The sequence below is a fragment of the Alligator mississippiensis genome, chromosome 2 (assembly GCF_030867095.1).
Source record: "Alligator mississippiensis isolate rAllMis1 chromosome 2, rAllMis1, whole genome shotgun sequence".
Taxonomy (NCBI): domain Eukaryota; kingdom Metazoa; phylum Chordata; order Crocodylia; family Alligatoridae; genus Alligator; species Alligator mississippiensis.
In genome coordinates this window covers 238865186-238892918 of record NC_081825.1, presented here as the reverse complement: position 1 = coordinate 238892918, position 27733 = coordinate 238865186, and the positions used below count along the sequence as shown (strand labels likewise).

The following is a 27733-nucleotide window of genomic DNA, read 5'->3' as shown; positions in this document are numbered from 1 at the left end:
CCTTGTCTAGAGCTGTCTGTACACATACACAGGCTTAAAGCACTCTCCTAATAGAGGCAATAACAATCTTGATGGTGAGGTAGAAAAGGGAAACAGCTCTCCATTTGCCTGCACTTTCCAGGAGCACCCTAGATCTTTTCATTTTGGGGGATTCCTTCACTTTGAGAGAGAATAGTTTCCCTATTGCAGTAGAGGCCAACCTTGCATGTCACAAAGTAGCCGTGCACTCTGTGAGTGTCACTCCAGTCCCCCCTCTGCCATGATCTGCTGCTTTGCTTTCTGCTCCCTGCCCTATCTACAGCTGTGCTCCCTGCCCCATCAATCTTCCGTATGCCACACACACAAGCTGCCGCCTCTACAACTTGTGTTATGCTTGCTGCATGGTGGCCACACCTGTCTCACCAAATGCTTCCTTCTATCTCAGTTATCTGAGGGGAAAAGTAAGCAACCCCTGGTGCTGTTGCTTTGCCTAAATTGGGGGAGGCAGGAGAGTGCCACACTGTAGCACTGCAGCTCCTGGGAGATAAGGAGAGAAGCCAGGTAGCCTTATGAGCCAGGCACTCTGGAAGTGACTGATCTGAAGTTGATGGAGCTGTTTGCTCTTCTCATTTACTCTTGCAGCAACATTCAAGGAAGACTGTATTCGAAAAAAGAGGAGCCAGGCTTTTGTTTGATGTCCAAATGGAGTTTTCGCTCTTCCCCGTGGCATCTGTTAATAGCCAAGATTGCAGGGGCAGGGAGGAACTTGACCCATGAACTCTGTCTATGATCATTTATCCCACAAGATGCAACAAGGCAGAGTTGATGAATAGCTTTGGAAAGAAATGCCATAATTGACTTTTTAATCTTAGCAAATCTTTTGGGGAGGTGGGTGGCCAATGCAGGGAGGAAGGGAAGAAAGAAGGAAACAGACTTCTGCATAAATCTGCTTTTAATTAGCTTGCTGAGGGAGAGGGACAAGGACTTTGGGGCTAAGTACAGACAGTCAAAAAGCCCAAGGCTGAATCAATTCAGTCTTCACAGGTTAGTCTAAGCTGCATAAATTGAACCAATAAGCAAGTGAACAGACATTCACTTTTGATTCCAGAAATGCAGCCACATGCCTGCAGTGGCTCAGACCAGAGGCTGAGGGTACTAGAGCATGCCACCCTACTTGTCTGGAGCAGACAGCTTGGGCTAAGGCTAGCCTGCCCACCCTGTGAGGGATGTTTGCAGGGGGAGGGGTACAAAGCATCCTGGGATGCTGGGGAACTGTGAGTTAACTTGAATCTGGAGGGGATCTGGGACAGAAGTTTAATAAACGTATTTAACCTAAATCAGTGAAGTCTGATAATACAGCTGTCTTAAACTAGTTTTGGCCATTTTGAATGGAGTTTAAGTGCACTGAACTTCTGTTCTGTTAGTGGTTTAAGCCGGTTTCTGATCACTTATACCAGTTTGTGTTATTTATGTCCCTAGCCAGTAGGATTTGGAAAAGAACAAGGAGTGGAGCTGGGAGGAGGGGAGGAAGACGAAACTAGATGTGCATCTGAGAAAAAGGCAAAGTGCTGTTGACTCAGATACTGTGTGTAAATGTGCTATTGACATCTGATTCCTTTCCATTCTCCTAAATTTAGCTTGGGGAAATTTTTGTGTTTTCCCTTTACCAGAGTTGCTTCTTGTTTCTTCTTAGGGGGTCTCATGCTAGCCACCCCCAGCACACACAGAGCACATTCATGTGTACAGTGGGAAAAGGGTTTATTCTCTTTATTAGTTTGGGCAATGCTACTTTTTTGTATAATTCTTTGTTCTTGTGCTGGAACAATGACACCTTGGCACAGAAATGTGTTTCTGTGCTGTCACATGGCACAGCATTGTATGAGGATGCTGAAATGTCATTTAAAGGGTTTACCCTTGTGGAGTATGAGAAGGGGAAGAGCTTACCCAGCTTGTAGCATGGAAGTGGGGCCAGCACAGCATGCTAAGGACAAAATGCCCAAGTTCCTGTGAAGCCAAGGGGGTTCTTCCATTGCACCTTTTGTTTTCTAACTGGTCAGTGACCTGAACTCTTGCTCAAAACTGAAGCCTTTTCTATCCTTGACTACTGTGAAAGGTAGGAATGGAAGATCGCTTAAAGCTTGTCAATGTGGCTTCTGTGCAGAGCTAAGGAACACCCCACAAGTGTGCTCTGCCTGCCCGTTCACTCCTGCTCAGTGTGTACCAGACCCTAGCAATGAGGCAGAGTAGCTGCCTTGGATTAGTCAAGCACATGCCCAGCCTCTGCTCTCAGGTGTGCTTGCCAGCACATGCTCAGGGATGTGCCAAGGTTGTCACGTATCTGGGAATTGGCATGTGTGGAGCAGAAGTAAGTGGGTGGCCTGTGCTTCACAGTGGTGCTCCCATGCTTATTAAAGCGGCGTGGACAATTCCTTACTGTCCCAATAGGGCTGGGTCTTAGTCACTGCCTTATATTAGGGAAGGTGGTCAAGTTGGAACAGCAGTTGCTGGCAAAATGATGGTGGTGGAAGACTGGTTAAAGTCTGCACAGAGAATAGGCACAGTTCTTTCCTCCCCCCCCTCTCAAAGCTCTCCCTCATCTAACCCCTCTTTCTTCACTCCCTACTTAGTCCACTTAAGTAGACATCCTGGTTTGGTGGCCAGAGTTTAGGGCCATTTTCATAGCCGTTGGTGAGGGTGCGGGAGAGGGACAGAATCATGGCAATGTTGTAAAGACTTTTTTTCTAATGAATCTTTCTGTCTAGCTTGTGACTGTAAGCCCTGGGTCTCCTACCAGTGGAGAGTGACTATATTTATGGCACTAGCATCCATCCCAGGTAGCTGAAATTCACCCCACGAGGGTAGAAGGTGGACCAGTGATTCTGAGCTGCTTTTTCACTTTCCTGCCAAGGACAGGAGAATAACTTTTGTTTTGGTACCCACGGCCTATTATGTTGATCTCATTTTGTTCTTCTGTTATCTCTGTCTAGGTGTGTTGTTGTTCTATTCAACCCTAGGAAAAACAAGCAGCACCATATTCTGAACAGCTCCAGGTGAGTGCAACTCAAACAGCTGGCCTGGTGTTACATGGTGAGGTGACAGTCGGGTCCTCTTTTTATGGCTCTAACAAAATCATAAGAATTGCAGGAGGCAGGAACCCTTCTCCCAATTACTTCAGTCCAAAATTCCCCCAGCAAGAATTATCATGGGGAGAAATTGCAAGCTAACTTAACTCTAGCTCCTCTGTGCATAAGTTCTTGTAGGGAAAGCTTGTAGCAATGCCGGTTAGGCAAGAGCTCAGGAAGAACTTCTCTAAGGAATGGCACGGAGGCTGTTTTACTCGAATTCTGTGAGGCTTGCATAATTTTTTTTTCACCTGAGGCTTCAAACTTCCAGCTGTCAGGTAAAGACCTGTGTTCAGTGGCAAGTCCAGACCTGCAGGACCCTTTCTGTGCTGTTAACACAATGCTAGATGTTTGGACTGCAGGGAATCCCTGCTGCAAGTGTTCAGTCCCTGAAAACAGAACTGCCATGTCAGGTCATTACATGCAACTCAGGCCTCCTTCCAGCGCATCCTATTCCACTCCCCAGTCATGGCAAATTGCAATGAAATCAAGTCCTGGCACCATTTCATAGTATCCCGTTCTCTCTCTCTCTCTCTTTATATTTTTTTTAGGAAAACAATTACAGCTCTCTCTTTCTCCCCTGATGGAAAGTATCTGGTTACTGGAGAGGTAAGTGCTGAAAACTGTTTAAGAGGGAAGAGGTGCATCTTTCCAGTCTATACCATTTTAGATTGGGGTGGAAGAAGTTTAGTTAGTTTGGGGGATGGGAACTATGGAGAAGACCTGGGTTTTGTTTAGTCAGCATGCCTTTTCACATGGTTTTTACTCCTAGAAGAGCTATAGAGGAAACCTCTGCACTGATTTAGATAGGGAAATACAGTTCTGGCACTCTGTCATTTATATTTAGCATGAGCCTGACTTGCTACTAAATGCCTGTAGAAAGGGTGTTCTGTCTTTCCATCTTGGTAGTAAAACTCCTGGGATGGTATCATTGTGCTGAAGGTAGGGTGGAGATTAGTTAAGGACACTGACTCTACCTGTTAACATCACAGAAGAAGGAAAGGAAGGGACTGTGAATTCCTAGCTGCTGGATTGAATTTAGGGTCTTATCCCTCAGGAAATGATCCAAGATGGTAACAATGTCATGGAAAAAGTGAAAAGCCTGTGTGGAATAGAGCTTTTGGATTAGTGACAGAGATGCTGGTGTCTGTGGGTTTGGCACTGTACACTTTGCTGCTGGTGACATCTTTTGCCTTTCAAATGTCTGGGAGGCAAGGATGACTGCATTGCAGGTCTGGTCTGAATTAGAAGTCTAAGAAATGTATAATGTACGTGGCTGGAGTTTAGAACTGTTGGATCTTAGAAACCCACAAAAATGTTGATTGTCCCCTTTTTGGTCACACTGGGTTTGCTGTTGTGTCATTAATGGTTGGTGTCATTGGACTCCATGCCTATGTAACTGACTGACTGTGTTACAGGTCCCCTCTGGGCCCCAAAAGCAGAAGAGAGAAGTATATTATAACCCCAAGCTACAAAGCTTGAATGCAGGCTATGGAGTTCACTGTGTTAGCCCTGGAAGCCCCTGCTTCAGTTGCCAAGATGTTGGCTCTTACTAACTAAAAATCTTCTTAGATAAGGCTGTAATGTTCATCTCTTCTATAGATCAAGTACAGAGGGTAGCAAGTTACAGCTGCACAGCACAGATGGTTAAAAATCCATCAAAACTATTTTTAATAACTAATTTTTTGAACCCAAACATGGTTTTCATTTGGTTGAAATTTAGAATTTTGCTATAAAGACTTAAAGCTAAATATTTTATTTTCCAAAAACTAAATTTTACCTTGATGTTTTTGAAGGACTCCTTTTTCTCCTTGCTTAAGGTATGGAGTGAAGGTTTAAAAATGCTCACGTGCACGTGCTTTGGTCATTTCCCCAGTGATGCAAAACAAAGTGTTTCAATTTGAAACTTTGCTGAGGAGTTGAATGTGGAAAATTTGGAACACGGTGAAACATTTTTCCTTCTTCCTCCATTTCCCTTTTTTCAAAGTTTTTGAAAAAAAATTTTTTTTAAACCAGCTCAGCAGCCATTTGGGTCTCTGTCCTCCCTGAGGCCTTTTATTTTGAGCATTTATCTTGTCTTATAGTGTCCCCTGCTGGTGGTAGCACTTGTTCTTGGCTTGGTTCTGCCTCCTGAAGTACTGCAGTTAGAATAGCTTCGTAATTGCTGACCCAGAGGCATTCAGCTTATGATGTCTGATTTCTAGCAAGCTCAGGTCTATTGGCTCCGTCTAGTAATACCTCGAGCTGATGCATGACTAAATTTTCTGGAGTCGGAACGTAGAAGCTGCCCCTCAGGCCACCATATCTGATAGCTCTAGTCTGCAGATCTCAAATATAAAAGAAAATGGAGGTTTTCCCCAGAGGAATAAGTTTCTTGTCTGTAGAGAGCTGATGGAGCTTAATATTGGTGAATATTACACTATTTAACATGCATTCAGTTTGGTAAGGTCTCAAAGGGGGGATGGAGATCTAAAAGGTGTATGTGTTAAAGGAATATAAATACTTTGAGTAGTAGCTGTGTTGAGTCTGAGTCTGTTCTACTGTCTTAATTGTAACTGTGTCATGTTAAAGGGAAAAACTGAGCTGAACATGTTAAAATTTGACCGCTGTGGTTTTCCAGGGCACCTGACCATGTTGGTAAAGCTGTGAAACAGCACAATTAAACATGCTCAGTTCTGGGTTCCAGGCTTCAAGTTTTTTTGCAAGCAAATGTATTACTCCTACACACATGCATTTTGCCTTGTTGCCATGGAGATGTTATCTTGCAGGGCTACCTATTGACTGGCTTCCATGTGAAATCATGAGGAAGATGCTTAGTAGGGTTTGCTTGTTAGGCACGCATTTGGCAAGCATTTCTACCTACCCAGTATTTTATTTTATATATGCTCTTTTTATATACATACATTCTCGCAGACACAGTGCTGGCAAACATCTCTGGAGACCATAGCCTTCTGCTGCTTCACAGATCAAATATGCCAAAATAAGGGGTGCACTCTCTCCTGCTCTACCTTCTGCCCATGTCTCAAACCCTAACTATGAGTGACAGCCTCTGAGTGTGAGAAGATGGCTAATGTCCCGTAGTCCTTTCTGAGAGTGTGAGAGACTGTGTCAATTGTGGCATTCTTCCCTCCAGAGTGGACACATGCCAGCTGTTCGCGTGTGGGATGTGGCCGAACGAACCCAGGTGGCTGAGCTCCAAGAACACAAGTATGGTGTGGCCTGCGTCTCTTTCTCACCTAGCTCCAAGTACATTGTCTCAGTGGGTTATCAGCATGACATGATCGTCAATGTGTGGTCATGGAAGGTAAGTGTACAGGAAGGTTAGTTTAATGTCACGGAAAAACGTGCGTACACACAGAGGGCTCTCAGTAAGTGTGATTATGGCGCTGTTTAAGTCTACTCTCTTTGACATTCATAGAATCAGACAAGCTAGAGATGGAAGAGGCCTATTTAGTTATTTAGTTTATCCCCAGGGTTGTTCCTTACAATTTACAAGATAGATGATATCTTGCTGTGGAGTCAGAGAGGTCTGGGCTGCAAGACTGTCAGTGTCTTGTGTTTTTTATAGAGCCTGGTTAAACTAATTTATCTGGGGGAAGGTGATGATGGGGGAGGGGAGGGGGTTGCAAGCTAGAAGTCTCTCTCTCACCCTCTGTCTCTTTTTGGTGAGTCCCTGTTATGGACATTCATGAATCATTTTGCTTTTGTTCTGTTTGGAATGGGAATATTATAAACCCTTTTTTTTTTTTTTGATGCAAGGAGGAGGAATGAGAAGCACTTAAAAAGGACTGTCAGTACAGCTGTATGGAGGTAATCAGGTATACCTGGCACAGGGACCAGATATGTTCTGAGTGGGGGCAGTGCTAGACCAGAATACAGGCTGTGCTTTATTTGCTTTTCTTTTAGATTGTGTATGCAAATTGACAACATTGTATAAGTGTTTTATAATGGCAATAAATGTATTGAGCCTGGGGCCCTTTGTGATATTAAGAGAACCAGATGATCATGTTTCCACTAGTTTGAGTTGGTTCCTTCCCTCTACTTCTGTCTCTACCTCTGGCAGTAACCAGCCCTCTCTAGAAGAGAGATGGGTTTTTTAAATTTTAATATGGGTCTTAATTTTGTTATGCAGCTGCAGGTCTATGTTCCCTTTGGCATGCTGTTAACTACCTCATCAGCTCCCTCAGGCTATAGTTCAGATTCTCTTCATGTGTCATCTTCATTGTTAGCTAATATTTCTGATCCTGCTTTCTGAACCTGCCCAGTTCTTGTCTGAGTCTCTCTCTGAAGTTTAAATAGCAGAGTCCTTATGTCCATTGAAAATCCAGTGTGTAATCTTTCAGTTCTTCTGTATAAGGCAACTGAAGATAATGATTGAAAGATGAATGTATCAAAGTAAGGTTATTGCTTACTTGGAATGAAAATCTTTGTGCTGCCTTGATGATCCAGGTTTTTGTGTTCTTGTATTGTTTATTTCTTCTCTTAGTGCTTGCTTGGGGAGTCCCTGTTGAGGTAGACACTACACATCCATGGGGTGATAGACTGCCTCTCTGCCAAAGAACTTAATAGACCACTGCAGAAAAATATGGGGAGAAAGGATTGTTTTTCTAATTTTCCTGGTGGGGAACTGAAGTCAGAGAGCATGACTTCTGCAAAGTCATGGAAGAAATCAGTGGCAGAGCCTGGAATTGGGCATTGGACAGGAGCCCAGAATCTTCCTTTAACCAGAAGGCCATCTTTCCTCTTGCATAGGAGATAGCTGCTGTGATATCCCTTTTTTCCAGTTTGAGAGGCTGATTTGGAAGTTTGGTCCTGATGAAACAAGTCTGTGGTACTCTGGTTCTCACAAGGGGAAAGCCCATAGCAGTTGTGTGATCGTTGGGGACCGAGAGGGAGGGCTCTAAAAGCATTCCCTGTCTTCTCACTTGGGGAAGAGCTGTCTTAAAGTCCCCTGCATCTGGACTGGAGACTGCCTTTGTGCTGCTGGTGCCACAGCCTTATCTTGCTCCCCTGCCTCTGCAGGTCTCTCAGCAACTTGGGACAGATGTGCAGCAGGCCTCTTGGAGAGCCACAGCTTCTGAGTTGGACACTGCATTGGAGGGATGGCTTGTGAGAGGGGAGGGAGGAGAAATGAGGATATGAATTGTTGATTCAAGTGAGCATTTTAATATCTCCATTTGGTGCATTATTGGGTAATTGAATACTGCAAAAAAAGGCCCAGCCTTAAAACTCATTGGCTGCGTCCAGACGAGTGTAGATGTGCGGTATGTGGCACCACAGACCTGTCTGCAACACCACACATCACACATGCAGGTGTTCCCCATGTTGCTACCCTGCAGTGTGGGGGGTGTTTTTTCTGGGAGATCCCGGGGTAAAAAAAAAAATCTACGCCAAAAATAAGCAGGGTGGCACATGTAGTGGCAGCCCCCCCCTTGCCCCACCCTGGGTAACTTGCCATGCGCCAGAGGACATGTGGCATGTTTGTTCCCCGGGGACAAGTAGCAGTGCACAAAATGTGTCACCGCTACTTGTCCCCAGGGAAACAAACATCCGCGCTCGTGTGGATGCAGCCGCAGAGGAGAGAGACAAGAGCTTTTAATCCTTTCTTGGCTACTAATCAATAGACAAAAATGTTCAAGCACAAGGGTCAGAAAGAGGCTGTTCTTGCAGCCTGGTCATTCTCCTCGGGAAAAGCCATCTCTTGTGCTTCTTTCCCTCCCTTTCTCTTGGGCATTTGATGTGTGCACAGGAGAACTGCAGCAGGCACAACTGTCTTGCTTCTTCCTCTAGGCTGAACAGAAGCATCTTCTTTATCTCCTTTGCCCATCTGTACTTTCATTCCACTCCCCACATGAAGAGATTTATAGTGGTTTCCTGTGCAAAATGCATTCTACCTATTCTGGATGTTCTGCCCATTGCTGCTTGGGGGTTGAAAGACCTCCAGCTGGTGTTGGCATACTGTGCTTTCATTGTTTAGACAGGGAAGTATGCTTGTTCTGAGCTCCCTGTGATGATGAAACCAGTAGCCAAGGCCCAGGCAGTACTGTTACTGTGGACCCTGGTGGTTGCTGACTTATCTAGTTAAGGCAATGGAGAGTGGGACTGATACAAAGGCATGATGAGCTAGTTACTAGAATTTGATTAATGGCTGAGGCCATGCCTGTAGTTGAAATGAACCTCTTCAGTACTTGTATCAAGCAAGATGCTTAAACAAGTTATCTTTTTTTCAGAAAAACATTGTGGTGGCAGCCAACAAGGTTTCAAGCAAGGTGACAGCAGTGTCATTCTCGGAAGACTGTAGTTATTTTGTCACAGTTGGTAACCGGCATATCAAGTTCTGGTACTTGGATGACAGCAAAACCTCCAAGGTGAGAACGGATGGGAAAAGTCTCGAGGAGAAGCAGTGAGTAGGGCTTCTTTAGTATTTGGCTCTTTCCAATAGCTTTGGGGAGCAGGAGCCCACAGAATAACTCTTTGATTTATCAATTGAAGTGAATGAGAGTCCTTTTGACCATGGCGCTCAGGCCATAACCTCCAGTGGGCAGTCATTTAGGGCAGGTTACATATGGCACACAAACCTGGGTTTCCTGTATTCAGCTGCAAGGACACATGTGGCAGTCGAGCGTAGTTTACTATATTCTGACACACTTTTTCAATGGCACTTCCATTTTTGTGTAACAGTAGCAACATAGATGTGCCTGCCAAACCTGTGCTTTGCCTCTTCCTCTGATTTTGACATTTGTGATTTTGAGGGGTGTGTTTTCAGAGCATCGGATAGTGGGTTTAGCCCCGTGGCTTCCTCTACTACTGTGTCACATCAAATTACTCCATGTTAGTTTGAATAAATTTGGCTTTGGGCTACAGATAAGCAAAGGTAACTTTTCACATTTCATATCGCAAGTCTTCCAGTGACGCATCAGTCGGTACAGTTTACAGCTTGGTCTCCGTCATCAGGGAAGACCAGCCATTGTTTAACTCCAACATTGCTTCAAGTGCCTCTGATTGGCTGACATGTATGCCAGATTGCCAAAAACAGGTACTCTTTCCCTGTGATTTGCTGCTACTGCTGGTCCTAATGCATTGTGGAGCTGCAGCAAGTAGGTCTGGCTAGGTTGATCTAGGAAGAGGGAATCAAGCACTTATGCAGGGTATGATCCTTGAGACTGAGATTGCTGCCAACCCTGTGATTCTGGTTATTATGACCTCTTTTGTCAGACTGTCTATTGCAGTCTCTACTGTAGCATGTTATATATTCTCACTAGCAGGTTGTCGTCTTTTGGCAGGTGAATGCCACAGTCCCCTTGCTAGGGCGCTCTGGTTTGCTGGGAGAGCTGAGGAACAACTTCTTCACCGATGTGGCATGTGGAAGGGGTAAAAAAGCTGACAGCACTTTCTGCATCACCTCCTCAGGCCTCCTGTGTGAATTCAATGAAAAACGACTGCTAGACAAGTGGGTGGAGCTGAGGGTAAGTTGCGTCTGCTGTCCTTGTACATCATGCCTGTTGACATGGAGTGGGAGAGGCGGGGACATCCGGAGGCTGCCAGCTGCCATTAGCAGTGAGAATTGTTGACTTGTGAGGAGAATTTGGAGACTTAGCTTGTTCCATGAAAGGGCGCGCTTAGAAGGGCAGAGATGGAAATGAAGTCTTCTGTTCCAAAGCTAGCCATTGAAAAGGATTGTATTGAGGGGACCCTCTAATTCTTAAGGTGCTGTCTGCAACGTTTAACCCTTTAATGAATGCCCTTCTGGCTACGGGAGGTTGGGTGTGGCTCCTCCATGTTGGGGTGGAGTTGCAGAGTTGGGAGAAGTTAGTGACAATGGGGAGCTCTCATTTTATCAGGGATAAAACAAACTGCTTCTGCAGTGTCTCCTGTCACCCAAGAAACAAAACCTTCGTGAGTCTTAGAGTCAGTTTTCCTATGTGGTAGTGGACTTCGCTGGTGTTTGCTGGCCAAGTAGCTTGGAGGTCTAAGATTTTCATATTTAAATATAAGGTAGAAAACCACAAAATGTAAAGCAAAATGGTAACCCTGAAAGATTCACCATATTGAAGCCATGGCAAAATGGTTCCATGCTTCCCCAAATGAAATGTCTCTCTTTTGTTTCCTTTCTGCTCTAAATTCTGCCTTTCCCCTCTTCCTTCTCTTCAGAACACCGACAGCTTCACAGTAAGTCAGAACGAAGTCTTTGCCTTCAACTCGCCCTGGCTCCATTTTCCATCATTTTCTGCCATTTGTTAAAATCCCAGCAGAAGGAAGAAGACTCTTACTTTTCCCACCTTTGTCCCTCGGGAGCAGGAAACATGTTCAGTGGTTTGTGCAGAGCTAGATGTTGTTTCCCAGCCTGTGTTGCTGAACATATCTCAGGAGCACAAGAGAAATGTTCATTGGTCCAGATCCTCAGCTGGTGTAAAATCTGTGTAGCTCTGCTAAAATCTACAGAGGTAATTTTTAATTTGGACCCACAGAGGAGCAGGCCCTGAGGGCTGAATCTACCTGGTCAGTAACTATTTAGCTCCTGTAGCAAACTGGGTTTGATGCTTCTCAAACAGGAAGTCAGGATTTCAGGCTTTTCCTTAGTCTCAATGGCTTCATTTCACTTCACTTCACTTCACTTTGGCTTTCTGACCCTAGTTGTTTTGTGTGCTCTCATTCATGTGGTGATCTTCAAAGTGAGAGCGCCGCTTACCATTTTGGTTGGTGTTGTGTCTTCCTCAGACTACCGTGGCAAACTGCATCTCTGTGAACCATGACTACATCTTCTGTGGTTGTGCTGATGGCACGGTGCGGATTTTTAACCCTTTGAACCTTCACTTTGTAACTACGCTGCCGAAACCACATTTCTTGGGGACAGACATTGCCAGCATCACTGAAGCCAGGTAATGCAGATAGGGTGGAAGGAGATGAGGGAAGCTTGGATGGGTTAGAGATGGGGCTGCAGTGATGAATTAAATGGGCTTACCTTTGCCTTGGCACCCCTGAGTTCTTACCCTGTAACACAGCTCCATTGACAAAAGATGCAGAGACTTTCATGGGATATTGTTTTTGTGAACCCAATCTCTTGCCCTTGCGTGTGTTCTTTCTTTCTTTCTTCCATCCTTGTGCCTTCTGTCCTCCTTTTTTTTCTTTTTTGCCCTTTCCTTTTGGCTCCCATCTCCTTCCCACCCCATTTCACAGACTTACCTCGTCTTTACAGATGCACTGAAATTTTCCTAAGTGTTTCAATAAAGTTGAACAGGGCAAAAACTTCTTGGGAGGGCTGAGTAAACAGTTCAAATAATTTACTGTTTCCCAAAGGCTAAATTGGGAGCAGGATGGTAACCCAGGGATGGAGCTGGGCATATTGCTTCCACTTTTAAGAGGTTACCTACTCTGGTAGTACTAAATCATGAAAGCTGATCGCTTGCTCTTTAAAAGTGCTCTTAATTAGTCCCAAGTCTTTCATTCTCCCCTGGCAGAGGCAATCATGTGACTCCCAAGCATGCATTTGTAGGGCTGATTCCAATCTTAACTGTGTTTGTTGTTTTAAAGGAAACGGGAAAACACACAAGTTCTTATTATACCAGTGCATACCATAGTTTCTTTGTGGAATGCCTGTCTCCAGCATTACGGCCCACAGCTGCATTAATTAGTTGGCTTTCAATAAAAGATGTCCTGTGCTCCTCTTCCCCAGCCCTCCATTGTTGCTCCCATAGTTTGCACTTGCAAAATTAGGGTGCAGACTTGCAAACCTTCAATTACTGTATATTCCCTTTGGCCCTTGTCCCCAGATTCTTCACCTAATCCTTCTATTTGCTGAGCTAGATGATATACTATGGGTACAACTACCTAGATAGGCTGATGTAAGCCCAAGCGGGGAGGGTAGGTGAGCCTTTTTGGCTCTCTTCTCCCCCTTAAATCAAGAGAACCCATTCTAGTTTCCTTGGCACTATATAGTGGGAAAGGCCCAGTAGTAATAATGTCTGCAGGAGTTGGATTCACCCTGTCAATAAGGACAGTTTCACAGTTCATGTGCTTGTTTTTCTTTAGGGTGGCAGCAGGGGTAGCCTCTGTAAATAAATTACAGATAAATTATATGTACATTGGCACCTGCATGTCTAGAGTGCTCCAAGCAGCATCAGTCTGACCTGCTGGGGTGAAGGGTTCATGTATTAGTTGGAGTGAATTGTTTCTTTGTCCATTGTGGTGGTGAATTCCTTTAATGTAATGTGAGTGACTGCTCACATTCTCTCCCTTGGCTTTTGGGATGAGAGAAGTTCCTGCGGTTGGTGATTTCTGTTAACAAAAGAGAACATTTCTGCTTGCATCTTGGAGCGTGGTGGGGGAGAGGGAGGCACAGTTCCTGAGGTAATAGAGTAATTCCCCTTATTTGGGGCCATTATTTGAGAATGGCACAGCTGAGTAAAGAAAAATCATTTTTCCTTTGATAAAGATGAACATAAGCATGATTTCCAGCTTGCTTATGAAGAAAATAAATCACAGAAAGGTGAAGAAACTTGCCTACAGTTGCCCAGCAAGTTAGTAGCAGAGAGAGCAATAAAAACCAGAATTCTTGAAGCCTAGTCAGCTGTACATGACCACATGAGTCTTCCATTTAAATCTCCCCTGGCCTCTGCTAAGGTGGCAACTGCATGAATCTCCCCTGGCCTCCGCATGCTAAGGTGGCCAGAACGTGACTCAACCTTCCTGCAGGGTTTTAGAGTTGAACCTAATATGAACCTTTGCTTGGAGTTTTGCAGCATTCATAACACTTAAAATACATTTTTCTTAGTTTTTGGCTAGGAGACCTGAACAATGAGCAGGTCTCTCTCCTCCCAAAATTTCCAGCCCAATTTTGCAGAGCTCAGTGTCTTGTAAATTACCAAACCTCTGTCCTCTCTGAGCATCTCTTTGTAAGTTCACACTAGCTCAAATGCAAAAGGAAAGCATAAGGGAAATGGAAAAATGGGCAGATCACCAAGGAGGCATGTGAGGAAGTAGCAAGAACCTGCAGGGACAAAATCAGTAAGGCAAAGATGAAAAACAAGCTGCATTTCACAAAGGAGGGTAAAGATAACAAAATAACAAACAAAATAGATGGTCAGAGAGCTTTTGTTTGGGGTTGACTTCAAGTCAGCAGGGCTGAAAGAGCTTCATCCCAGGGTCCTGAAGGAACTAGTAGAAGAGATCTTAGAGTCCTTAGCAGTGATCTTCACGAAGTCATGGGAGGTGGGTCAAGTACCAGAAGACTGGAAAAAGGCCAATGTAGTGCTTCTCTCTTTTTTTTTTTTTTTTTTTTAAAGGACCCAGGGGATTGATTAGCTTCACCTCAGTACCTGGGAAGTTACTGGAGCATAGTCTAAGGATGGCCATTTGCAAAATCTGCAATTAAAATTATATCACTGCATTTCCCACTCCATCCAATGCTTGCAGCAACTGTCTTGTTGCAATGAAATGCCATGATATGGCCTCTTGCTGGGAAACTCCCCAGCAGGTGGCTATATAGTGGCATTTTATTGCAAATCACATTTTTTGTGACAATCACTTAAATTCATGATTTTTCACAAAAAATGTGAAATTGCGATTTAAACCAGGCCCTACTCATAGTGTATCTGAACTTCAACAGGGCTTTGGACAAGGTCCCACATGACCTACTCATAAACAAATTGGAGAAATGTAGGCTAAATAAAACTACTATAAGGTGGAATAGATAAGTGGCTCAATAGCTGCAAGCAAAGGATGACTAATGGGTTGATGTTAGAATGGCAAGGGGTCTTGAATGGAGTCGCAGGGGTCTGTCCTGGGCTCACTGCTGTTCAAAGTGTTTATTAATGATTTGGATGTTGGCATAGAAAGCTTCTTGAGCAGATTTGTAGCTGACATGAAACTGGGAAGGATTGCAAACTTGTTGGAGGATGTGAACACAATTCAGAAGGATCTTGACAGATTGGAAAGTTGAGCTAGAGCTAACTGGATGAAGTTCAATGCAGACAAATGCAAGGTGCTACAGAATGGGAGAACTAATCAAAACACGAGTATAAAATGAGTAACATCTGACTGGATGGTAGCATTTTGGAAAAGGACGTAGGAGTCTTGGTAGATCAGACTATATGAGTCTGCAGCATGATGCAGCTGCCCAAAAGGTGAATGCAGTTTTGGGCTGCATCAGTTTAAGCATTAGTTACAAGACATGGCCTCATCTGGGGTACTGTGTGCGGTTCTGCGCTCCACATCTTAAAAAAGAACATGGAGAAGATAGAGTGGGTTCAGAGACAGGCAAGAACCCTCTGAACTGTCCCCTCATGATTTGCCAGGCAAGATCAAGGGCTTGGAAGGCAAATCATGAGGGGAGGCTGAAGGAACTAAGCATATTCAGCTTGCTTGCAGAAAAGGTGCTTAAGAGGGGACATGCCAGCAGTCTTTAAATACTTGAAGGACTTCCATAAAGAAGAGGGAAAACACCTTTTTTCTCTTGCTGCAGAGAGGAGGACGTAGACTAATGGCTTGAAGTTGCAGCAAAGTAAGTTTAGACTGGATATCTGAAAAAACCTCTTGACTGTTGAACAGTGAGGCAGTGGAATAGTCTGCTTAGGGAAGTTGTGGACTCCATCACTGGAGGTGTTCAAGAAGAGATTAGACAGCCATTGTCAGGGATGATCTAGGCATACTGTGGGTATTTCCCATGCTTCTGGGCTTTGCTGGTTGCCCCCTTCTGCCCTTTCTGTTACATGTCAGGGTGTTTTTAAGCCTTCCCAGAAGCATTGTGTGTTGGCTGCAGCTAAAGCTGAGGGTTTTAACTGGGGTGTGCCAATGCATCTGCTGGGACCAAAGCCAGAGGCTCCTGGCTAGTGGGGTCTTGCCCTTTCACTTCTGGTCAGACTGATGGCCATATTTGGGATCAAGAAGGAATTTTACCCCATGGCCAGATTGGTATGACCTGTGGGGGTTTTTGCTTTCTCTGTAATGTTGGATGTAGCCCTCTACTTGGGATCCCTTGAGCATATATTGACAACATTTCTTGAAGCAGGACATTGACTGCTGTGGTTCCCCTGCTTTACTTGTGGCAGGTTAAGGTGTTTGGTCTGTGTTGTCAGGGATGACAGTAGTCTTATGTAGAGTTTAGATTACGGTTGGTGTGGGATGGTTTGGATAGGGATGATCCTGCCTGAGGCAGGGGAAAGGACTAGATGACTTCTGGAGGTTCATTCCAGTCCCACTTCTCTATGATTCTGTGAACTCTTAATATGGTTATTTTGCTTCTACAACAAGGGTGTCAATCATCCAGTCCATCATGCTCCTGGAGAGGCCAGGAATTAGGTGGCAGTAGCAGTGCTGCAGTCACTCCATCAGGGTATGGAGTCCTGTTGGGGATTTCTTTCTGCACAGGCAGGATGAGCAACAGTGGTGTTAAACCCTCTAGTTCCTGGGAGGGGTTGACACTGCCCCTGTTTGCCCCACCACCAGAAATGAGTCTGGTGCAGCCTGGAGGGCCAAACCAGTTTGATATCCTTGTTCTACCATATAGCTCTGGAATTTATTTTCTGTGCTGGTGTGAAGCACCAGGACTTTGCTGTCTGGGTTTTAATTTGATTTAATTTCAGCTTTTAGTTCTCCTGTGGGTAGCTGGGAGACTAGAGTAGAAGTAGGCATTTTGTTGCTTGTGCTGTGCCACCTTTCACTCCCACCTGCTTGTGTCAGAGATGTAAGGAGACAAAAATATTATTCTCTGCTTTCCTTGTTTCCTTGTGTTCGGACAGGGAATGACTAGGGTTCCAAAGATTTGAAGACCCTCTTGTTCTGGCTGTTTCCAGAATGTTAGTGAGGGTCTACTAAGCAAGGGATGAAATAGGTGCAGAATGTGCAGACTGAAAAGAAGAAAACCAAATCATGGGACCAGTTCTTCTGGTCCCTCTCATCCAAGAAATCTCAGGCCCCTTTTGGTAGGCAGATATACTGTTCAAGCAGGTCAGTTCTCCAACTTGCTTGCTTTAACCCTACACAACTGTATGGTCCTGGCTAATCCCAATCTCTAGTCTTTCAGAGGATAAGAGGTCCAGTTTTTCCTGTTTGCTCCTTGGTCTGACTTTTTTTTCTTCAGTGTTGCACTCAGTAACCAGAATACGGTCCTATTTTTGCACAGCCGTCTCTTCTCTGGCATGACTGATGCCAAGTATCCAGACACGATTGCCCTGACTTTTGACCCCACCAACCAGTGGCTATCATGTGTATATAATGACCACAGCCTATACGTGTGGGATGTCAAGGACCCGAAGAAAGTTGGCAAGGTTTACTCTGCTTTGTATCACTCTTCCTGCGTGTGGAGCATTGAGGTAATGGTGGGCCATGAGTGGTTTTTCTAGTACATGTGGTGGGTTGGGGGATGCAGGTGAGGAAAGTAGCTGAGGAACTTTCTTAATTAAATGCAAATGCTGGTTACAGAGAGGATCAACCCAAATCACTTGTGGTTTTTCTGGTTCTGCTGTAACTCAGTGGAATTAGGAGCTATTCTTTAGATGTGCAGTTGTGTCTGGCTCTGCTCTTTGGGTGAAAAGCATTATTGAAAAATAATGTACCATTAAAAGACAATTCCCACCTCCCAGAAATTCAGGAAAAAGTCCATTGTTTGTCGAAACTGGTACATGCGTACCTTTAAGTATAAAAGGTTTGAGAAGTCATTGGTGGCTTTTAAACGCAAACTTGCTCCTAAAATGTGTTCAGTTCAGTCTCTGTGCTTGAAGTATAACTTTTTGAACATATGATCTAAGGGTAAATGCATGAAACATGATCAGATCTCAACTCAGATCTCAGCCTGTTTACTATGTCTGTATGCATTTCCCAGCAAGGCTCTATGGTTTCTAGTACATATATTTAGCTCGTTCTCTCTCTCTCTTTCTGTCTCTGAGAGAGTCATGGCAGGAAGTAAGAATCTGTGTGGAGTTTCAACATTCACAGGTCATCTCAGAAAAGGGAGACTTGGTAATGAGAAGGAAGCAAAACTTAGGGTATTTCTTTATCATCTTTCTAACCTGACCTGGAACATGACTTTTCAGTGGTATGTGAGGCTTCAAAGAACTGGGTGCTGACAGATATGCAGTTCCCTGCTGTAACTCATGGCACTTCCCAGGAAGTGCCACAAGTTACAGTGATCCCCCAATCCAACAGATGTTGCCTGTTGGGTCCGGGGGGGGGGTTTGGCAGATTGAGTTTGTGCCTCTCTGCCATAGCCCTGCCCCTGCTCCCCCAAGCTGTAGTGCTGTCTTTAGGATGGGATGGGGGAAAGGAGGGGAAGGAGTTCAGTTTTGGGTTTGCTCAGCCTGCACTGAAGCGGGGGTGGATTGGAGCCCCCAATTCTCCAACCCACCAATGGGGGGCTCCAATCCACCCCCTGCCCTCCCTGTCTCCAGAGCAGGTGTGGTAAACCCCAGACCAAACTCCCTCCTCCTCTTTCCCCACCTACCATCCTGAAGACAGCATTGGGATGCTTCAGCCCAACCGTGTTCCTGGCAGGGACTGACAGAAGTTACTGAAGGTGCTCTGGAGTGCCTTCACCTGAACCCTCATGTAATGAAGGTTCATTTGTCATGCAATTGGGCACTTATAAAGCTCTCTGCAACCATGCGCCTCTGTCAGGGCATGGCTGTAGCGTGCTTTCAGGGGCTGATTGCACAGCAAAACATCACTTCTGTCACTACCCTGTCTGGCAACAGCCCAGTGCCAGTGCCTCTAATGCGCACTTGAAGAGATGAGGGATATCAGCTCGCTCCTTTCTCATTGCTGTGGAAGAAAGCAAGGGGGCTTACTATTCTAGCCAGGGAACTCCACTCAGTGTTGGTTTGTGAAAGGAACACAAACCAGTGATTGGCCAGCCAGTGAGAATAGAATTTTGGAGTGAGATCATTCCTTTCTGTCTCATTAACTTGTTGGAAGCTGAGGTGGCAGCCATCTGCATTTGAGTTTGAAACTTATTGCTAGTGTCTTAAAAACAAACCACAGTGACATCTCACTTTGGGGTTGTTCTTTATGTACTTCTAGGTGTATCCTGAGGTGAAGGACAACAATCAGTCCTACCTTCCCCCAAGCTCCTTTATCACCTGTTCATCTGACAACACCATTCGTTTGTGGAACACGGAGAGTTCCAACATTCATGGCTCAGCTCTGCATCGGAACATCCTCAGCAGTGTAAGAACCCCAGGCTGCCAAGACAGCTCATTTCTTGGCCTTTGGCTCATGTACAGCAATGTCAGAGTTAAGGCCCAAAGGTCATCTGAGGGAAGTTTTACGGACCTGGAAAAGTTATGTAGGGGCAGATCAAGTGTAAACAAAAATCTGAATATTTTGTAAACGTCTTAAAACTTGTTATTCTGAACCAGATAAATCGCCTTGTCTCATCCTGTCCAGAGTGGCTTATGCCAACTGTTTCAGAAGAGGGTATAACTGTTTCTCTTGTTCCTCCCAATCCTGCAATTCATATAATTATTTAATTATCAGGATTGGTGGAAGAATGTTCCATGAGTGATGGAGACTGGGGGCAGGGATGGGAAGAGAGTTCTAAATCCACACCATCTGATTCCTATTTCCTTCTATCTATAGTGAAGTTAAATGGAAGGAAACTCAGTACAGTGACTAGTTCCAGCTATTTGCTTCTGTTGCTCTTATGTGACCAGCTCTCTAGATCCATTTCTGAGCAAACTGCACTTGGCAAAACAAACTACTTTGCCAGAGAGATTTATGACGATTTAGGCCTACTTGCGTTGACCTTCAAGAATGCTTCATGTAGTTCCCACTGCATCCTTATTTTAGTATTTTGTAGCCTGGAGGCTTCTCTGAGGGTAGAAACAGATGTTGTTAAATTAAATGACATCAGCTATGCTAGGATGTGTTCTGGCACAGCTGATTTTCTTCATTAGGTATAACACATGTCACCCTTGTTCTGCCTGTTCATGCTGTGGGACAATGGGTGACATGTTCTCCTGGGGCTTGAGAGGCCCAATCCTGTATGCCTTGGGAATTCCCTAGCAGGATTGAACCCCTCAGGTTTCTAGAGCACCTGCCTTGCTTTCCTCACTTAGATATGCTCCAAGGAATCTTTGGGCATGTCTCTGTAAGGCGGGAAGTCGAGGTTTCCTTGCTTATGGAGATACACCCTGGGATCTCCCCAGCACATGTCCTTAAGTGAGAAAAGCCTAGGATTCCCCATTTATGGAGCCACAGCACAAGATCTCCCTGCTTAAGGAGATGCACTTAGGAGATGTTGGGGTTGCATCTTGGTAAGTGGGGAATTCTGGTCTTTTCCCACTTAGAGAGACACACTGGGGAGATCCCAGGGTACATCACCATAAGTGGGGACATGCCAGGCTTTCCATGCTTAAACAGACATCCTGGAGAGATCCCAGGGTATGTTTTTGTAAGTAGGGAACCCTAGCTTTCCCTCTCTACAGAGAATTGCCCTGATATTCCTGGAGACATGTCTCTGGAAGCTGGGAAACTATGCAGGTGCTCCAGGGGCCTGAGGGGCTCAAACCTATGCAGGGCTTCCTGGAGTTTGCAAGATTAGGTTCCACAAGCATCTAAAGGAGATACCCAGGGTGGCTTGGGAGTGTGAGCAGCTGCAGGCTGCCTGCATTCTCCCATCACAAAAAAACAGATGTCTGTCACAAAAAAAGTAGCACAATCTATTACCACTTTTGCCACAGCCACAAACTGGGCATTTATGGTGCAATAAAGGATATGGATGTCTGTCTGTTTGCTTTGCTTTTATGCTGCCATAAAATATTTTATGGCTGCACAGAGGTGAGGAAAGGCGATGTGAGGAAAGTCTTTTCCATTCTTAGTGGCACAGAATAAGGTGCACTCTGGCTCTTTTAAAGGAGATGGACACTGATGTTCTAACTTCCTCTTCCATTATCTCTTCTTTTTCCCCCCTTCCAAGCAGTGCATTGGCTAATCGGTTCAGATGCCTACTGAGCCTGACTGCCAGTTCTTCACTTCAGTACTTCTTTGGTCTTTTCTCTTTTAAGGACCTGATGAAAATCATCTATGTGGATGACAACACTCAGTGCCTGCTTGACACCGATTACAACTCTGGTGGGAGTGCAGATAAAGCTGACACACAAGTTACAGACATGAAGGTGGGGATTCGCACTGTGTGTGTGAGCCCCAGTGGAGAACATCTGGCCTCAGGGGACAGGATAGGCACTCTCAGGTAACCCTAGGGCTTCTTGGGTGGTATGACTGTGGGACAGGGGTGAACATAGAGAAGAGTGTCTCCTTTTTTTTACTCTATATTTCTATGTGGACACTGAAATCTTTTATCTTATTTCAGAATTTATGAGTTGCAGTCCCTTAGGGAAATGCTGAAGGTAGAAGCTCATGACTCTGAGATCCTCTGCCTGGAGTACTCCAAACCTGACACAGGTAAGAAACAGAAGGGTCTTATTTCCACTGCTTGCTTATGTGGCCTGCATGATGTATTGTCTTGTGCCTGAGGTAGAGCAACTCTTTTTTTCTGGCTGTTATGTATAACAAGTCTCTAGTGGGAAGCTGCTCCTTTAGCTCTCAGAGCAGAGGCTTTTGTAGCACTGAAGGAGAAGGCCCTGAGTTTGAAAAGGCTTCCACCTCTTGCTACTATATGGATGTGGGGAGTTTTAGATCACTACGTTTTGTATCTTCTATTGCAAATTGAAACCTGGGGGATGTTCCTTTGTATGCACCTGCTTTACTTGTACTAAACTTATTAGGAAGGGTGTCTACTGTGGAACTTGAAGATGCTTAATATTATGATCAAAGAAGCAAATTGCTTTTCAGTAAAGGTTTTGCTTCCCTTGTAAAATCTCTGGCAGGATTTAAGCTCTTGGCATCAGCAAGTCGGGACAGACTGATCCATGTTTTGGATGCTGGGAAGGACTATAGGTTGCAGCAGACTCTGGATGAGCATTCCTCTTCCATCACAGCTGTGAAGTTTGCAGGTTGGAGAGCCCATATAATTTTATTTATGCTGATGTAAGCAAAATCTGCCCAGCATCAAGAATACTGCTGCTGCCATATCGTGGCTGTGACATTCGGTAGAATTATTTAACCTTGTAATTCCTGATTTATGTGAGGTTACAGTTTAACTTGCTTCTTTCTCCTCATTTACAGCTACAGTCGTACTAGAAAGCAAGGCTTGTCTTATCTTTTCCGCTTCTTTGGGAATTGAAATCCCTTCATATTTATTTGGGCTAACAACTAATCATTTCCCCACCCCCCTGCTTTTTAACCCATATGAAATGGCTATATCCATCTATTGTTATCATAGCTGAGGGAGAGTGGAGCTTGACTTCGGAAAAAGTATCCAGGCTGGTATTTTTGGCCTACGGTATGGGGTAGACGCTCCATTCTTCATCCCCAGCCTGCACCAAGAGGAAGGGCTTTAGTATCCAGAGAGCAAAAGCTATGCTCAGAGGAATTGCAGAATTTTTAAATGTCTACCTGCTGTCCAGTGGCCTGATGGTTTATTAAGGTCCCTTTGGAATTCACTGTGGCTGAGCCCTCTGAACTAGTAAAAAAGACTATTCCTTCTTGAGGACAGAAAGGGCTTCTGGTGTTGTGTGCACCAGCCTGCAGTACTGACTCCCTACAGCATAGTCGGGCTTGGCTAGTTGGGGCTGTAGAGGGAGGAATGAGGAACATGCAATAAACAACTGTTCCACTGTTGAGTTCCTGTTGTGTTTATTTGTTGGACCTATTTCTTTTTCTTTGTTCCAGCTAATGATGGGAAAGTGAGGATGATCAGCTGCGGGGCGGACAAGAGTATCTATTTTCGCACTGCACAGAAGGTAACCTTTTGTTACTGCTGTCATCTTTTTCTGTAACATCTCCTAAAGGAAGCTGCTCTGAGGCAGTGTTGTGGTAGAGCCGGCATAGGAGCTGGTTGCTATTTCAGTCGCAGTTTCTCTCAGTGTGTGACTTGGTGTAGGAGGTCATGGTGGGTGCATAATCTGATGGTGGGGGCAATTTACAGCTGCTTTCAGGTACAGCTTAGCAGGAATTGGGGCAGGGAATGATTGAGGACTCCATTCCTTCCCTTAGGGAGTCACTGTAAGGAATGTTATGAGAGGCCCAGCTGTGGAGAGGTATTTATTGCACCTCCAGGAGTCACTGTAGGGAATGGTTGGCTTGTGCTGACTACATCTGCGGAGAGGTGGGGGGACTTGAGCATGTTTAGTGACTTGATTTGCATTAATTTTTTTATCCTCTTTGCTTAGACAGGGAATGGGGTTCAGTTTACTCGGAGCCACCATATTGTTAGAAAGACCACTTTGTATGACATGGATGTCGACCCCAGCTTGAAGTATGCTGCTATTGGCTGTCAAGACCGTAACATCCGGTAGGTTTGTTTTGTTGCCTTATTCTTGCACTTCAGAAACCAGTTAGCAGAGAATATTTTCCCCTACAAGTCATTTAGTGTAGTTTTTCTTAGCATTTGAATTCCTAAAGTGTCATCTTGAGGCCCCAGTGAGCCTGAGTTCTCCTCTTCTCCCCAGTAGTGAAAAATCTTGGAACACGCATGGTGACTTTGAGTCTCTTAGCCTGTGGTTGAGCTCAATGCAGGGGAGAGGCTCTCCTGGTTGAGCAAGTGACTGTGCTTTCCTATGGCGTGTGTTCTTTTCCCTGAAGTAGCTTTTACCATCACAGGAATGTCAGACAAAATAATGTATGTTTCTGTGAAATCTGTTGAATTGGGGGAATCCAAAGCTGGGGTTGACTGTTGTTGTCCTTTAGCAACAGGTGTCAACTGAAGTTGACTGTCTGCTTCCATTTTGAAATTTCTGCCAGTCTTTAATTTTTCTATTTGCACCTGCTTCTCCCTGGGGAAAAGACACTTTTTCCAGTCCTGCAGTGGTACCCTTTATTGTATGCTGATGAGTTTCTAGGAGGTGACTTGTTTTATACCCTGCTCCAACAGAAGTTCTGCCTCCCAACTTCCCTTCCTCTCCTGTAACCGCACTCCTCATGGATGGTCTCTCAGTAGTCTTAGTTGTGTGGAAGTGTCATTCCTGATGCATCACCAGTGGCTATCATTCAGTGCCAAAAAGCTAATTCTTTTCTGCCTGCTCCATCAGTTTCCTGAAACCAAACATATTCTTTGCGTAATCAGTTTAAGACTTAAGTCAGAGTTTTAATTCAGATAATCTGTTTTGTATTGCAGTCTTGGGGCCAGCATGCTAGTTTCCAAGCTGTACATTTAACCACTTGAATGATTGAACTTTATGAATTATGGCCAGTATAGTTCCTTGGAATGGCTGTTGGCCCTATAGTCCCCCACTCCGTTGTGTGTGGGGGTGGCCTGCCATGGAGAGAAGAGAGGGAAGGGATCTTGTGAGAAGAAGTGGAGAATGATACATGGGTGTAATGAGTTGTTTCTTGTGTTCCCCTCAGGATTTTCAATATAAGCAGTGGGAAGCAAAAGAAGTTGTACAAGGGATCTCAAGGTGAAGATGGCACCCTCATTAAAGTAAGACCTCCAAGAATTCAAACATAACCGTTTTTTATTTTTTCCCTGTTCCTTCATCCTTTTCATCACTCTTCTGAGCTAAATCCAGTACCCTGGAATTATGTATGGGTCCAGGGTATTATGATGTGTAAACCTTTTCCCCCTGAAGTGCTAATAAGAGACATACGTGCCATTTTTTATTTTACTGAATTTGTTTGACTTTTAGTACATATTAAAAAGTTCCCAAGTAAGATTCTTGGTACCTAAATCATAATTAAAAACAAAACACCTTATTTACTTGAGTATAAATGACCTTGACTATAAAATGATGCCCTAACAATTAGGTTCTATACCTAGAAAATCTTTAAAATTTGTTATAATTTTGTTATAATTTTCCAGGTATAGAATCTAAGTATTGCAGGGTTGTTTTGAATCCCCACCCTCATCGCTAAAGCAGTGGCTGGGAGGGAAGGGGGATCAAGTAGTCCCCTTGCCCTCTTTCCTGCCCTGCCCACTTCTTTCCCCTGCAGTGTTCCTGCCACCTCCCCACCAGCTCCCCACAGCCTCTGTCCCTCCCCTAACTCCCCCTAGTCTCTGCCTCTTTTTCCCAAACTCCCTCCAAGTCTCTGCAGTCCTTACTGTCAGATGCTGCTCAGGCTGAGAGCACTGGAGTGGAAGAAGTTCAGCCTTTACTTGGCCTTGCAGCAGTGTTAACATTGGGAGAAGCAGTGGAAGGCATTTCCTTGTGCCCCGTGCCGTATGCAACCTGAGCTGGAGCCAAGCTGTGCCTGACAGTAAGGGGGTGGGCTGGTGGGCAGAGACTGAAGAGGAAGTAGCAGAGGGGAGAGGGCCAAGAAGGCTGCTGTGGCTCTGACTGGCTCAGACCTAGAGCCAGAGATACAGAAGTCTCCTGCTTCTCCCTCCACTTTGTATGTGAATATAAGATAAGGGGCTTTTTTTCATACTGACTGGCTGGGGGGAAGGGGGGCAGACCTTGTTTTATATTTGAGTAAATATGATACAATGTGTACAAAAAAAGTACTTGGCTGGCAGCTGTTTCTCATCACAGATGCCTAAAACAATTAGTTAAAGATGAAATCAGAATCCAAACCAACCCTCCCTTTGCTTTCCTACAAATACTAGCCTTCAAGTCCCAGCAAAAGCCTCGAAAAACACACTTGGGCTAACTGACACCAAAACATAGACTAAGTGAATAAATACTACATTGTGCTTCAAACTGTGTGTTGGACCAAACTTTCTTTTGGGCCAATTTGTCAGTTGCTGGAACTGAACCAATACTTGCTAGCAGAGTTTGGTCTGTTATGTGCTACTTGCAAGAACCAGAGTCACTTCTCCCTATTAGCTGTAGAGGCACTTTCTAGGAGGACCTTGCCTTGTAGAAGGCTATTGTGTATTCCTGCCTTGATGTGGTTCTTTTCCCTCTCAGATGCTGATGAGAAGCTTGTATGTGATCCCTCCATCCCTTAGGCTTTGTTCAGGAAGACCTTGTTCCAGCCCTCTTGGTTATTTGTGTTAAGATTACATGTTGGAGCTGTCAGTGGTCAAAGTTAATGAGGAATTTATGAACCCCTTGAAATGCTAGGGTGTTGCCCAGAGGGTGATCTTCACACAAATGACATGCAGAAATGTCGATGAAACCAAGGCAGGCTCCCACAGGAATGCCTTGCTCTTCTGAGGGACTTGCAGTACTGATGCAAGCTCTGTGTTCAAATGTGCCTCTCTCCTCAGATACTGCATCACTTCATCCTGTACTCCTGGCAGACATGGGTGATTTGGGGATGGACATGTAAGAACACAGCTAAATTATGAGATCACTCTTATGACTTAGTATACTTGAAGTCTTGTTCCCAAAGTCGGAAGGCAAGTTGACTTCAACAAACAAATCTCTTAAGTTAATTTACTGCAGCAAAGCCTCAGGCCATGTTTCCTTTTCTGTCAAACGTGTGTGTCTCCTGTATGTTTTCATTGATGGGTTTTTTCTTTTTCTCCTTCTCTCTCTTTTTTTTTTTTTTAAATGATTATTTCTACTGGGGGAGGTAAACTCTCATTTGATTTAATGGAAATAAATGCATTGTTTAAAAAAGAAAAGTCATCCTTTCTGCTTTTGCATAAATAGAGCTACATGGTTGTTGTTTTTTTCTTTTTTTGCAAACGTGATAGTTTTCCCCTTTCCCACAGCATTTATAAACTAGGGCACTGAACATGAAAAATTGCTGCTGCACCTTATAACTGAACACCTGACTTGATCAGTAATATGTCTCTGGCCTCAAACTGTAAAATGTTGCTTATGGGTGGTTTTGTTGGTTTTTTTTTTTTTTAATATTAAGTGTGTATTTGCTTTTGCTGACATGGAGAGAACCCTGTGATACAGAACACTGATATTGTGCAGCTCATAATTTTTCCATTTTTTCCCTTTATATATTTAGGCTAACTATGTAACGTGGTGATCTCTTGATGCTGCAGTATAAACTTATTTGGAGCCTGGCACTCTGAGGTTAAACATTTTTATATAGCATATAATTGGGACTTAAAAATGCAGCAATAAAACTGAAATAACTGCTATTAAAAGCACAAACTCTACTAATCCAGACCCCTTTTATTTTTGAATTTCTGAAGTTCTGCAAAGCACAGATATAGTAAGAGCTCCAATACAGAATTTGCAAAAATATTAACAAAGCAAATTTTAGAATTACAAGAGTAAGTGTGTTAACAACTCCTTTGAGTATTTATTGCATTGCTGTTTGAGCAGACTAGTTTCCATGCTTGAGGGCTCAGGTTTTGGAGATGCTTTGTATAGTGTTACTAGCTATGATATGACTATCCTGGGGTTGGTATGGTATAAACTGTTTAAAAAATCTAGGATCAACTGAAAAATAATGATCTCTGTTCATTATGGGAGGGAGGAGGAAAAAGGGGAATTTGATTGGAGTATTACAGCAAATTCAGTGGAATCTTTAAAGATAATCAACTTCATTTTTGGATTTGGTTGGAAAAGCTGTGGGTTACCTGGTATTTTGAGAATACGACTGGAGATAACTCTGTGAAGGGGTTTGACAGGTGAGTTGGTGGTTAGGTGTTTGTCCTGGGGTGCTGCCAAGATGAGTAGGGACACATCTGAGTCACTCAGTAGTTTGCTGCTGATCATGACTAGCTTCTATGA

General features: G+C 44.3%; 1 protein-coding gene across 4 annotated transcripts in view; it reads left to right on the top strand.

Annotated features, from left to right (window-relative positions):
• Positions 1-27733, top strand: part of MAPKBP1 (mitogen-activated protein kinase binding protein 1) — a 129699-nt gene that overhangs the window by 70479 nt on the left and 31487 nt on the right. For all 4 annotated transcript variants that reach the window (XM_019496487.2, XM_019496486.2, XM_014595504.3 and 1 more), the window contains 14 exons: positions 2967-3029; positions 3653-3710; positions 6235-6405; positions 9332-9469; positions 10385-10567; positions 11820-11980; positions 17221-17410; positions 19113-19259; positions 21098-21282; positions 21403-21494; positions 21920-22045; positions 22824-22894; positions 23324-23445; positions 24498-24573. In XM_019496487.2, the coding sequence (XP_019352032.1) occupies positions 2967-3029; positions 3653-3710; positions 6235-6405; positions 9332-9469; positions 10385-10567; positions 11820-11980; positions 17221-17410; positions 19113-19259; positions 21098-21282; positions 21403-21494; positions 21920-22045; positions 22824-22894; positions 23324-23445; positions 24498-24573 (1783 nt within the window). The remainder of the gene's footprint in view (positions 1-2966; positions 3030-3652; positions 3711-6234; positions 6406-9331; positions 9470-10384; positions 10568-11819; positions 11981-17220; positions 17411-19112; positions 19260-21097; positions 21283-21402; positions 21495-21919; positions 22046-22823; positions 22895-23323; positions 23446-24497; positions 24574-27733) is intronic.